Source organism: Amyelois transitella, chromosome 8, assembly GCF_032362555.1.
Source record: "Amyelois transitella isolate CPQ chromosome 8, ilAmyTran1.1, whole genome shotgun sequence".
Taxonomy (NCBI): domain Eukaryota; kingdom Metazoa; phylum Arthropoda; class Insecta; order Lepidoptera; family Pyralidae; genus Amyelois; species Amyelois transitella.
In genome coordinates, this window is record NC_083511.1 from 6,608,374 (window position 1) to 6,621,650 (window position 13,277).

Genomic DNA, 13,277 nt, shown 5'->3' on the forward strand with positions numbered 1-13,277 from the left:
GACGTCAATGTCGCTGGTCAGCTCAATTAATCTCAGAGTTAAATGGTGTGAACGATATGTGATCGTGTGTATGTAACTAGTTAATTTGAAATAACTAATAACGACTGATGGAAATGATTGATGAATCTAACTGACTGGTGACTGATGAAAGTAATTCAGTTGTAATGTTTACGTCAGTGATCACCACACACCAGACATCGTCACGTCACTATCAGGCAGGCCGTGTTCTGTCAATGGTGTCAGCTGTCAGCTACATGTACAAAGTTTGGGTTGGCGTTTTTTTACTTTTCTCGTCGTGAATTTAAGTATTTTATTTTAAAATAAAATAATTTTGATATGAGGAGTGACATAGGTTTTCATATATGTTGGTCTAGAATTGATTGATTACGCATAAAGTTTTTATAACTATTGTAAAATTATATGAAGCATTATCTGAAAGCTGTGTTTTGATTGTACAGCATTTCTACAACCAGCATTTTAGATTAGTTTGCTCACAATGGCCACTCGAAAAAGAAGTGGTTCTGGATCTAAAAGACATCTCAAGGAGAAAGTTGTACAAATTTATGAATCTTTCTTTAGAGGTGAAGACCTCACAAGTGATAACCCTACATTTTGGGATGAGTTTTTCCTTTTGAAACCTAAGATTCCGCAGCTAGAAGCCGAAATCCTGAAGTTGTCGGTGGAACAGCTTATGAACATGAAAGAAAGTATAAATCTTCTTGTTTCTCAGTGCATAGAAATGTTAGGACAGGAACATCATATCAGGTAAGAATTCATTTACTTTCAATATTGATCTTGTCTTCATCTATCTCCTGTCTAAAGTCCCGGTTACAGCCTCTCCACTCCATAGAGGAGTCCAGGGTGTGTTTTCAACCATGGATCCAGAATTGGGTGACTCAGGTGTTTACATAAAACAACTCCCATCTGATGCATCCAGTTGCCTGCTGTGCAGGTGTCATCACCATTACAGCATTACATAACTTTGTATACAGTCATTGGTACATACCCTAGGTGTGATTTTAACCTGTGCCTTTATGCCTCACACATTTAAACTGGGCACCTTACTTATTCAACCACCAACACTCCTTGTTTTAATGCTATGTGAAACGTTATCTTGTCTGTAAACGACAATATTTATTTTGACAGACATGATTTCATTTCATCCCAAATGGTTTCAAAATGTATTAATGTAGTTTAAAAACATAAATAAAAAATAGGTTCGTAGCAATATAAAGCATGGAAGAAAAAAATATTATAATTTTAGATTGGTGTATGCTTTACAAACACTAAGTGCCCTCTTGATTACAATGTATCAAAGAGTGGGACAGGATTCAAGTTTGAATATCAAAGCAATATTAATTGGAACTGATAATGCTGATGTCAAGATGCAAAAATTATTTGAGCACTGTAGCACAATTCTATCAGGTGAGAACTGTTTTATTACTTTCTCATTTTCCTGGTATTTTTCCAGTTGCTGCCTAGATTCCAGGATCTGTGCTATGCCAAATTACCAATCAGATATTAATTTTTTTTTTTTTTCAAATCTGTGATATCCTGGTGATAAGTCAAGAGTACCTGAAATTAATGTGCTTGTATGAACACAGTGATTACTGTGAATGAAGTGTGTGAAATTGTGACAAGTGAAAAGATGCAGTCTGTGTTCCTCTGGAAAAGAGCTGTTTTTATGTAATTATGAATGTTTTAGGTGATGTACCTGAGAGTTTGAAGTCAATGGTACTAAAACTATTATTAGTGATAGCAACTGGGATAGACAACATTGATGACAATCCTCTAGTAGAGTACCTGATGATGAACTCACTGTTCGAGCCCTTAATTCAGTTATTATGCACTTCTACGGAGAGGCAACAACATGGTAAGGAATTTATCATTTTTTAAAACATTAAATTAACACAGATTTGATAAGAAGTATTATTTATTTGTTTAACCTGTTATAATAGTTTAATGTTTTGCCATATAGCATCCACATCCAAAAGAATCCCAAAGGAAAAACTGAGATTAAAATATTTATTGTCTCTGCCTCTAAAAAACCTAACTAAGAGATAATTTTTTTCCAAATTTTTTTTCAAAGTTATTATAGAACAATTGTCAACAAATATGGTTTTATTTCAGGTTATGATGTTGTTATGCTTCTAATGTGTTTAGTAAACTATAAAAAGCAGGAATCTGCCAATCCCTACATTGTAAAACTATCAATTCTTGATGATGAACTAGCTTTAAATGGGTAAGTATTTTTGATGACATAAAACAGTTCCATTTAGTTTTTATACATTACAATGTAGAATAATTGCAGATTAAAATGTCAGAAAGTGGACCCTGGTTCGATAGTGTAGTGGGTGTAACCAGGAACTCACAATGATGAAAGTTTATGAGTGAATGTTTAATTTTATAATTGATACATTTAAAAGCATACATTTAATGCCACATGGTCGCCTTTTCCGCATCAGTTACACCAATCACTGTAATGTTCTCATACTGTATATTGCACATTACCGATTCGACCACCGACGCTCAAATATCAGTCGCTGTTCATTGTCAAGTGCCTGTATTTGCGCTAGATTTGGCGGAGTCTGAAATTTCAAGAAGATTGGTTCAGTAGATGACTCATGCACTAACATGACTGATATTTGAGCGTCGTCGCGTCGGTGGTCGAATCGGTAATGTGCAAACGCGGTTGCGCATAAAGGCACCGGTTCGAATCTCACCGCGGCCATGTACCAATGACTATTTTCGAAGTTATGTACATTAGTTTAATAACTAACCGATGCTGATGCTATTACGGTGAGGGAAAACATCGTGAGGAAACTTGATCGTTCAAGTAACTAGATTTGTACGGGTTGGTGATATTGTTACGGTAACTATAGGTATGATCAATACGGGTTAGGTTCCTCTGCAAAGGTTACAGAGGTCAGATGGAAGCTTACCCCGGGCTCTTTTCCAGAGTGGTGAGGATGCAACCGAGAGAACTACATATAGTCAGGAAGAAAAGGAATTCTCATATATGTGTGCAATAAAAGTAATTTTCAGATATGTTTTATTTCAGATATGGTCAAGTAATAACAGCATCCTTAAATGACTTTGTGATGTCAACATTTGGGGGTATATGTGTGCAATAAAAGTAATTTTCAGATATGTTTTATTTCAGATATGGTCAAGTAATAACAGCATCCTTAAATGACTTTGTGATGTCAACATTTGGGGGTATGCAGGGCGGCGGAGGCGGCGGCGGGTGGCTGTCCTCTCTTACCAGCATGGTGGGCGGGATATTCCTTACCAGTGACGATACGCAGCCAGTAGTCAGGGGGCAGAGGAGTAGGTAACGTTCATCTTATTATTTTAAATCTGTTGATGTAAAGTGTCATGGAGATTTATGAATGACAGGACTTCATGTCTCATAAGCAATATTGTAGGTATAGACATAGAGGCAACACAACCGCCGCACTTTGCTGTTTGTTTATTATATGTTAAGAAAAGCATGTGACATGTTCAATCAATTATATACTAGATAAACAGATTAAAGCAAATACAGAGAGCAAACTTTTAAATTTGGAGATTGTGTTCTTTATAACAATCCATTTCGGAAACTGAGCGGGACTGTGAGTTATATTGTGCAGTTGGCTCAGGAGATAGGTGCGCCACCTGGTCTCTGGGATTGGTGTATGGGAGGTGGCATTTGTAATGTGGCATCGTGTGTGACAGCGGCGGCGAGGAAGGCATGCTGCTGTCGCTGTACGAGGCGGCGCACCTCAACCGCAACTTCATGACGACGCTGGCGCACGCCTCGTCCGCCGCCGCGTCGTCCGCGCCGCCCTCGCCGCCCGCCACGCTGCCCGCGCAACAGGTAACGTTAACACCGCTTTTGTAGGACTGTTTTATATTTGTGTACTCCTTCATCCATTGTTCCAACAATTAAGCAATTACTTACTAGTTGTAACCCGTTAAATTAATTACGTTCTGGAACTTAGATAGAATCACTCCATATCTTTCCCATGAATGTCGTAAAAAGACGACTAAGAGGCTTATTATGTGACGTCAATAAGTGGTACCTTGTATCCAATTTTAAAAATAAATCTATTCTATTCTATAAACTTGGGATTCCTCTTGTAGGCGATGAGCTAGCAACCTGCCACTAGTTGAATTTCAATTCCATCATTAAGCCATGCAGTCAGCAGCCAGAACGTGGCCGTTCAGTCTTTTCAAGACTGTTGGCTCTGTCTACCCCGCCAGGGATATAGACGTAACTATATGTATGTATGTTGTCTCTTCACGCGTCATCTACTGAACCAATCTTCTTGAAATTTCAGACTCCGCCAAATCTAGCGCAAATACAGGCACTTGACAATGAACAGCCTACAAATCTATTAGTCACATTCTTCCAATATTGGTAAGTTTAATAAGAAACGCGCACAAAAAAAAAAAATAGATGACATTAAAAAATTCTACACAACTTCTTTATTTTCCAGTTCCATAGTAATGGCGGACACCCGTAGTGAGTCGAGCCTCAACAAATGCAGTTTATGTTTCATCATATTGACGTGTATAGTTGAGGAACAATTCGCTAATTCTATTATGCACGACCAAAATCTAACGTTTAAGGTTAGTAACAAAAACAAAATGAAATTTAGAAAATTATATTTGTATCTAACAATTATAATATGTTTTAGGTCCAATTATATAGACTTCCAATGAGGCATAGAAAAATAGTACCTGAAGAACCACCATCACAGCCGTTAGCATCTACGTTAATAGGTAATATTCTAGTATAATAAGAGCATTGAGTAAATGACTTGTACAGAATAAGGGCACAGAAGATTATAAATACGACAACGAAATATAAAGCTGTTCTGTTTAGTCTATACAAATCCGTCGACAACCGTAATTTAGAGCGCCGACAGCAGCATTTCCCTACGTCGAAAGCTTTCATTTCGCTGCGTCGACAGCTTGCAGCTAGGTGATCGACAGTAAAGTAGTACCTATTGTTCGTTTAAAAGTTTAAATGGTGCCTAAACATGATTTCCCTTTGTACATAATCTGTTAATAAATCCCTTATAATATTAAATGCCAAAGTAACTCTGTCTGTTACGCTTTCACGATTAAACCACGAAACTGATTTTGTTGCAATTTGATACAAAAGATAGTGTTGGAAGAAAAGAGGGGGAGAAGGGGTTAGAGGGAATAAAAGATTGTCAGTGATCTTTTACCGACGAACGAAATTGCAGGCAAAAACTACTCTTTTCAAAATATACATTTTCCATTCTCTGTTTGTCTGGATTACGTTTGACGTTTATTTTATCATGGCCATATCTTCATAACATACCTATTGATTTCCTTACCGTGTTTCGTATCCGCAGACCTGCTGGTGGAATTCATGATGTGCCACCTGCTGAAGAAGTTCCCCGACGCGCTGTACTCGCTGTGCTGCGGCGTGCTGCTGCGCCTGCTGAGCTACCAGAAGCGCGGCCGCGTGCGGCTGGCGCGCGACTGGCGGCCGCTGTGGGCCGCCCTCATCGCGCTGCTGCGGTTCCTCGTCGCCAACGAGACCGCCTTGCTCAGGAGACATAACATCTTCGTCATGGCGCAGCAGGTCACTACAGTTATACAGCTTTATTAGGTTCCCCTTGCAGATGGGAGACTAAAGTCGCTTCGTGTGAAAACCCGACTTAAACCACTCGAGAATGTTAATGCCTGACTTTCTCACTCGAAGATCGTGATCACAGGTGGACAATCGGTATTAATGTTGGGTGGATGTGGATTTGTAGTCCTATTTAATCATACATTGCACCCTTTAACGCCTTCATATTGCGTCAAATTCAATATTATGTCAAAATGTTTTTCAGGTGGTGAATATTTTCAACTTATTTATTACATTCGGTGACACGTTCCTGCCGACGCCCGCGTCCTACGATCAGCTGTATTACGAACTGATAAGAATGCACCAAGTGTTTGACAACCTTTTTTATATGGGTAAATATAATCTGTAAAATTATTCACAATAGGTCAAGAGAACTAAAAACCAATAAGTATGCATGAAGAGAGTGCTGAATATGTATGAAGCGATCGTCGCAAGTGGAAAGATGTCAATACCTATTAGACTTTTTCTTTAGGCAGCAAAATATTCAAATACACAGCCAAACTTAGAATGCATTAATTGATTCAAAACTATCGCGTTGCATTATACTATTAACAAATAATACAGGTATTAAAATCATGTTACAATGATCCGTAATGATGGCGCTAGTCGCTCGGTGACCACGGATATGTACATCCCTTTTCTGTATCTCTCTACAACACTAGTTAGTATGACTATAGTTTTTGCTTGTTTTCAGCACTACGCTACTCGACTGGCGACGGTGAGTTTAAAGCGGAAGCGTTGCGCCTCGCCAACTGCCTGGTGAACGTGCGCGCCATCATCCAACACTTCTCGCCCAAGATCGAGGTTTGGCTGGTTTCCCAAAACCTCTCCACGCCCACTGAAGATCAGGTAAACGTTTATTAAAATCTTCACCCACAGTTAAGTTATATATAGCGAATACGGGGGAATGGCGCTTTTCGGAATAATAATTTCCCGAAAAATTCAATCTTTTAACTATCTTCACTCTAAATAATAGTTAATTCCATGGCTCTGAGTAAACATGACAGACAGACAATAAAACAAACATACTTTCCCATTTATGATAATATCATGTAGGTATATCTTATATATACGAATAGCTAATACAATATATAAAAGCATGGATATCTATCTGGTTTTATTTGTAACATTTAAGTTCTTATGGTGTTTTTGGTTGTACAGATTTTAGAGGTCGTCCGCAAAAACTATGACAGTTTGATCCTGAAACTGCAAGAAGGCCTGGAAAGCTACGAGCGGTACTCTGAACGGAATCATCGTCCCTTGCTGTCGAAACTAGTGTTGTCTGCGATATCGTCGGCAAGGAACCGCGGCGACGCCGCCGCTTTGAACCTTAACACCGCAGCGGCCGCAGCGCTGTCGCATTATACCAGCATCGCCTGAGCTCTTAAATGTATCGAAATTTTTGAAAGCAGTCACGGCAACAACAGTATTTGTCTTCTATGAGGTGGCTGACACCATTTCTTAGGTTAAGACACCATGACAGCTATGGATTTTGGAACTTCCCACGCGAGTGAAGCTCCTATTAAAAATTAGTTCAAATATCGATCGCAAATCGTGTTAAATAAAACTTTTTGAGATTGACTGGTTGTTAAAATGCTACAGACGAATAAGAAGAAACGAAAGTTTTTTCATGTTTCAGTTACCCTTATGAATAGATTTTACTTTGTTTAATTATAATATTTATAATTGTTCCCATATAATTAATTACCTTGCTGAGTGTCCATAGATATATAGGTAATGTTAATGTAAGATGTACATTATTATATTTGAAATATAATAAATTATTTTATGCAAAAGTGAAATGTAAATTTTATGATTACCTGGAACCGACGAGCTTGCATGAAGAGATTTATGAATTGGAGGAAACGAAAGAAGCACGCAAGGATCGTAGCATGTGGGAAAATGTAGTCTCTGCCTATGCCTCCGGGAAAGGGGTATAATTTTATGATTATATGTATTTTATGCAAAAGCAGTATTCGGATCAAATCCGTGCTGATTATAAGACAAACGCCATTTGGAATTTTTAATGGAATGGTTCAGTTTTTTCTTTGACTGTATAAAAAAAATAGATTGTAAACGCGTCATTTAATTTATTATTCGTTTAAAGGTTTGATCTCGTACTTGGAGATAAAAGCAGTTTAGAAATTCAGTTTGTTATTATAATAGTATCGTACGGATCACTGAAGAGTATTAACGGATGTCGAATTGTAATAATCGCTAAAGATAATAAGACTTTGTAATTATTTTATAAAATGAAAGGTAACAATAATTTATAGAAATATAGTGCTAATTAATGGCCAGCGCGTGGCCGTCTATGATACAATTTGAATTAAACATTCATTATGAAATGTGTTATTATTTACAAATAACTATTTAATTTTGTACACTTACAAATATACTTAAGAGGCCAAAGTTTATTTAACATTAATTTATTCTTTTGGTTTATCTCTTTTTGAGTTTGCGAAATGGATTTCCTTACTATATGTTCGTAGTAAACCCATAAATATTGTATGTTATTCTATACGTTATAGTAAATATGGAAATAAATTATTTTCATGTAACATAGTATAACTTTTTATTCGCCCCAATAAAATAAACATTATCATATTAGGTACTAGTCTTATAAATTGCTAGTAGCTGCCACATACTATTATTAAAACGGTGTATACTACGAAATATGTTCCAGAATTTCCCAGAACTATGTTAGTAGTGGAAATTGAAGACGAAACTTACATAAAGTTTGCCAATCCAATAAGGTCTATATTTTAAATCGCTGTCAACTTTATTGAATGAAATAAATATTGAAGAAGTCAAAAGTATTTTGAGGTAAAATTTTAATTTATTCAGTAAATACGTTTTTATAACTACACCTACTTATATTAACTTTGGTTTAATTAACATTGACTAGACAATATAATAGACTAGAAAATTGTTGGAATGTATGAATACATAAATCCATTTGACTCATAATAATTGTACTATTGGACAGCCATGCAACACGTAAGCTATGTAAAACAAATAATCCAGCTTCAATTGGCTGGCTTCAACTCGGCCAATGCCTCTTTCACAAGTTCTTCAAGTTCCACTGGCAAAACTGTTTTGGAATTCTTATTCAGACCTCCAAATTGATAATTTTCATCAGAATTACTCCTATCTCCTGAAGAAGTATCTCCATCACTATTATCCTTCATCACATCTTCGTCACTATCAGAGAACCTCTTGATATTTTCAGAGCAATCTTGCGATTTAGTAGTCTCGTCTTTAGTTTCATCAGATTTCACCACAACAGTGTCAGGAAGAAATTCTTCTAGTAACATCTGTGATGGAAATATTGGAATATACTTTTGACCATCGCACCAACTCTCCAGCGTTTTTTCCAACTCTGTTATTCTATTTGCTAAAATTCTGAAATACAGAAAGGTAAACGGTAAGGAAGTTCATTGTTCATCCAAAGTGTTAGAGTTAAACATATAAGGCAAGATATGTACAGTATGTACACATAGTAAGTACTTAGAAGCAATAAGTCGTTAATAATTTTATGATGCCCTTTCTATAATATACTACTGTGCTACCCACTGAAATATCTATATATATAAAACTCTTCCGTTACTGAGTGACTGACTGACAGACAACGCACAGTCGAAACTACTGGTCGTAGACAGCTGAAATTTGGAATTTAGGTTCCTTGGGATATGTAGGGGAGCACTAAGAAAGGATTTTTGGAAATTCAACCCCCAAGGGGGGGAAAAGGGGTAAAAACGTTTCTATGAAAAATCTTATTCCTTGGGTTTATAAACTTGAAACTTGGCATGAACACGTACATAGGCAAGTAAATATGTTTGACATTATAAGTTTTTTCAAACTACCCTCCAATCGTGATTTAGGGGGTGCGATTGGGTGACTGATTTATTAACGCACAGCCGAAACCGATCGGTATAGGAGTCTGAGATTTTGAACAGAGGTTCCTTTAGTAACATAAGTGAGCACTAAGAAGGGATTTTTGAAATGTCAACCCCCAAGGGGGGGAAACGGGATAAACTGAGCCGGGGCTGCGGGAAAGTTCTAACGAGATACCGTGGCCCCGGAACGCAAAGGGCAACTGAAGGAACGAGGTGGGTTTTAGTCAGTAAAAGTCTGACACTCCCTTCCGTTCCACCCAGAGCGGGAGAGGTCATTTGATGATTTCCCATCCTTAAAAAAAAGACTTTGTATGACAACTTTCAGTCGTCTCTAACATACATAATAACATACATAATAACATACATAATTATGTACATACATGCATAACATTAATAACATCACGCCTTTAAATCCCTATTTTGTGTTAACACTACCCATACAAACAGCTAAAAGGAAACAAGTGAAGAGACGAAATTTGTCCGCATCCATTTTCACCTAAATTCTTAACGTTAATGAGATTTACTTTTTATTATCAGGTCAACCTAATAGCCTCACATGTACGTATAACTTCGTAAGAATTTTCTTTCAACTCCTAACCGTTGAGGAGTTGTACCTTCCATCATCAGCTCATTCACATGGGATGATGACTATCAGACGCAAATACTTAAACAGAAGGAAATCCTGTAAGGCCTCTCCGTCCTATAAATCCTGTTTTTTTTTTTCTTTTGAGACGATGATTTTGTCTCGCTTTACTTTTTCTATATAGATTTGTATGTATACTAATATTATAAAGAGGAACAATCTATTTTTTTATATGTTTGTTTGTTTACACATGTTATCGATAAACTCAGAAACTACTGAATCGATTTCAAACATTCACCATTAGAAAGCTACATCATCCCTGAGTAACACAGGCTATATTTAATTCCAGTTGTAACAAGATTTCAGCCTGTGGAAGAAAAAGCCCTGTCGAGATCATTAAAAAACGCTATATATAACCGAATTACACGTGGGCGAAGCCGCGGGCGGAAAGCTAGTTCATGCATAAGGATGTTAGCTTAATTGAGGAACATACTGATTTGTTTTTCTCTGGTGCTGCAAAGCTATAGACTTGTCATTGAGTGCTTCAAATAGTCCTAGACATATAGACTTCAGCTCCGCGGCCGAACTTCTTTTCATTCCTGACTTGGAGTTTATGTCCAAAAATTCCCTCACTGAAATTATGAACATGTTTTAAAATGTGAAAATAGTTACAGATTATCTAGTTCTTTTACCTTCTGGCTTTAGTCTCAGTTAGATCCTCAAGCGAGGAGAGCCCAAGGTACGCCTTTGACCATGATCCTCGATTGGGTAAGTCAGGTTTTTATACAAAGCAATTCCATGATGATTTATCACACTGTAAGAGATTAGCAATCATACTAATGTACTCATAGAAGAGTCATGACCCAGGTGGGAGTTGATGCTGTGCCTCCATGCCAATCTTCCTTTTATGACATCCATGGGAAAGAGATGGAGATGGAGTGCTACCATTCTTAGTGCCAGAACTACATGAGACCAATTTTGTTTGGTTAGCTAGATCAATTAATTTCATATATAAAGTTACCAACATTGCTTTTGTGTCATGACATCAGAAAATCCTTTTTTCAGTTTAACAGAATCATTTTTGTTTCTGTTATCAAGTAGTGTCTGGAACAAAGAAGTGTTTTTATCATTTCCTTTCAAACAGTGCTTAACTACATGACAATGTGATGTATGTTAATTTTAAAATGTATTTATATTTTTGAAATTCAAATTTTACAGGTAGCCAAATTTTTGTATGAAAAGAATTGTGCCTATGGCTTTATGGGTTTTGTTATAATAATTTGGCAACTTTTATTGTATAAATTTTATTAATTTGTTTTGTTTTTACAGCATATTTTTGACTTTTCTATTACTTATTACAAAACATTTACCTTGTATTTTGTTAGTGTTCGTTTTATTATCTCTTTTTCCACTTCCAGTTGTGTAATTCTCTCATGCAAATATTTATTTTCCATGATTAGAGCATCAATATCCACTAGCGGTTTTGGAGGGTTGATATTACTATCGTTATCAGTATTCTGCGCTTTGACTCTGTTGGACAGGATGTAGCTAATCTGTTGGTTCAGCCGCTGTACTTTGTTTTTATAATAGTCCCGGTCGGAAATTAACTCCTCCTTTTCATCTAACGTAGCCCGATAGTCCAGTTGAAGTTGCTGGTACTGAAAAAAAAAAAACAAAATAACAAACAAATTGACATCAATAAGTGATACCTTGTTTGTATCCTATTTTGAAAATATATATATTTTTCTAAATTAATAGAGGTTAGAGTAATTGTAGGCAATTAATATCCATAAACAAAAGATATATGTATACCTTCTTCTGGAATTTTTCCAGTTCTTGCACTAGTTGCTCATAGTCTTTATTGGAATAAGAATTTGCAAATGTTGTCTTGTTACCCTGAATATCCTCTAATGTAGTGTCCTTCAACTGCTTCCTCAGAGCAACAATATCACCTGTGGCCTCTTCTAACTTACTGCGCAACATTTCCACCTGAGGACATCACAATTTATTATTTATAAATTGTTTCTGTACACAAATTGTACATTAGTCTTGTAAATAAACTTAATTAGAATGATCAACAACTTTCTTAACAAAAAACAACAGCCAGACACTCATATTATATGTGTATGTATCAGTAAATTCCTTTAATTAATTTAACCAATGTACTGTATTCAAAATGAATTTCACCATGATAATTTATTTGACAAAATGAGGCACAATATTTTTGCAGGTGTAGAAAAAGAAAAATATATTACCTCTAACTTAAGCATGGTATTATGATCCCGTGTTTTAGTTAACATATCACCTCCACTGATGGTATTTGTAGGAGTAAACCTGTACACGCTATTGTTTTCCTGCTGAGTAACAATGGGTTTCTTACACTTGAGCTGTTCAACAAGAACCTTGTACCGGTCCCTCTCCATGCTACATTTGTCAAGCTCCTTGCTCATTATCAGCAAAGCATCAACTTTACTTTGAAGCTTGCTTTTTAAAACTGAATTCTGTAATAGAATATACATAAAGAAATAAATAGTAGCACAACTACACCATGATAAATCATAATTGGCTTTGAGAAAATCTTGGGTATGTTCCCCTTTACAAAGTTAATAAAAACAAAACTTGTGTGTGAAATTACAATACCTCCAGGACATAGTCATCCAACTGATGATCTTGAAATTTCACTTTGGTATTAGAAGCTTTAGTAAACATGGCTTTTAAAAAGGTATGTGCTTAACACTTGTATTTTCAAATATGGTTTTATTTATTTTTCAAGTTTTTTTTTCCGCGGTCTCGTCTCAGATTATTTTCTTTGTCAGTTCGTTTAATTTTATCGTTCGGTATATTTGGTTGAAACATTTAATCCAGTGGAAGTATTTTCAAGTTCACCGTCACATTTCGATTTGAATATTAATAATTTTTTATAACTTCTATTTCAAAAGCTTTGCACCTACATTGCTTTTCTTTAATAACCTAATTAAAATCTCAGAATAAAATGAAACAGAATTACGACAGAACACAAATAAATCAAAATTAACCACAGAATATAAACTAACTAACCAAACCACAGCCACAACCACAACACAACACTTACAAAACACACTAGTGTTGCCGATCGATAGTCCACAACTATCGAAAGAGTATTGAG

At 36.2% G+C, this 13,277-nt stretch overlaps 2 protein-coding genes across 3 annotated transcripts; one reads left to right on the forward strand and one right to left on the reverse strand.

Annotated features, from left to right (window-relative positions):
- Positions 1 to 7: 7 nt before the first annotated feature.
- Positions 8 to 8,215, forward strand: LOC106136694 (armadillo-like helical domain-containing protein 3). The gene is made up of 13 exons (XM_060945516.1): positions 8 to 765; positions 1,265 to 1,425; positions 1,706 to 1,873; positions 2,131 to 2,242; positions 3,164 to 3,334; positions 3,718 to 3,859; positions 4,323 to 4,402; positions 4,482 to 4,614; positions 4,683 to 4,767; positions 5,370 to 5,602; positions 5,856 to 5,982; positions 6,345 to 6,499; positions 6,812 to 8,215. Exons 1-13 carry the CDS (start codon positions 497 to 499, stop codon positions 7,028 to 7,030), a joined length of 2,055 nt encoding a protein of 684 aa, XP_060801499.1. The 5' UTR covers positions 8 to 496; the 3' UTR covers positions 7,031 to 8,215.
- LOC106135622 (coiled-coil domain-containing protein 149) lies at positions 7,065 to 13,241 on the reverse strand. 2 transcript variants are annotated; one of them, XM_013335979.2, is made up of 7 exons: positions 12,773 to 13,241; positions 12,388 to 12,633; positions 11,945 to 12,121; positions 11,503 to 11,790; positions 11,158 to 11,236; positions 10,626 to 10,764; positions 7,065 to 9,055 (listed from the first exon to the last, which is right to left on the reverse strand). In XM_013335979.2, the coding sequence occupies exons 1-7, from the start codon at positions 12,839 to 12,841 to the stop codon at positions 8,680 to 8,682; spliced, it is 1,374 nt and encodes a 457-aa protein (XP_013191433.1). In that variant the 5' UTR covers positions 12,842 to 13,241; the 3' UTR covers positions 7,065 to 8,679. The 2 variants fall into 2 exon arrangements, with proteins under 2 accessions (XP_013191433.1, XP_060801501.1); XM_060945518.1 differs by having other exon boundaries at positions 13,190 to 13,235.
- Between the last annotated feature and the right edge of the window lie 36 nt (positions 13,242 to 13,277).

Bases quoted from the DNA above. Each gene is read 5' to 3' on its own strand.
- LOC106135622 (XM_013335979.2), bottom strand. From the start codon at position 12,841: ATGTTTACTAAAGCTTCTAATACCAAAGTGAAATTTCAAGATCATCAG. The intron at 12,122-12,387 runs GTAATATATTTT...TGATGTCCTCAG, and splicing joins ATACCATGCTTAAGTTAGAG to GTGGAAATGTTGCGCAGTAA. The intron at 11,237-11,502 runs GTAAATGTTTTG...TCTTTGTTCCAG, and splicing joins GAACACTAACAAAATACAAG to ACACTACTTGATAACAGAAA.
- LOC106136694 (XM_060945516.1), top strand. From the start codon at position 497: ATGGCCACTCGAAAAAGAAGTGGTTCTGGATCTAAAAGACATCTCAAG. The intron at 766-1,264 runs GTAAGAATTCAT...TTATAATTTTAG, and splicing joins GGACAGGAACATCATATCAG to ATTGGTGTATGCTTTACAAA. The intron at 3,335-3,717 runs GTAACGTTCATC...CGTGTGTGACAG, and splicing joins GTCAGGGGGCAGAGGAGTAG to CGGCGGCGAGGAAGGCATGC.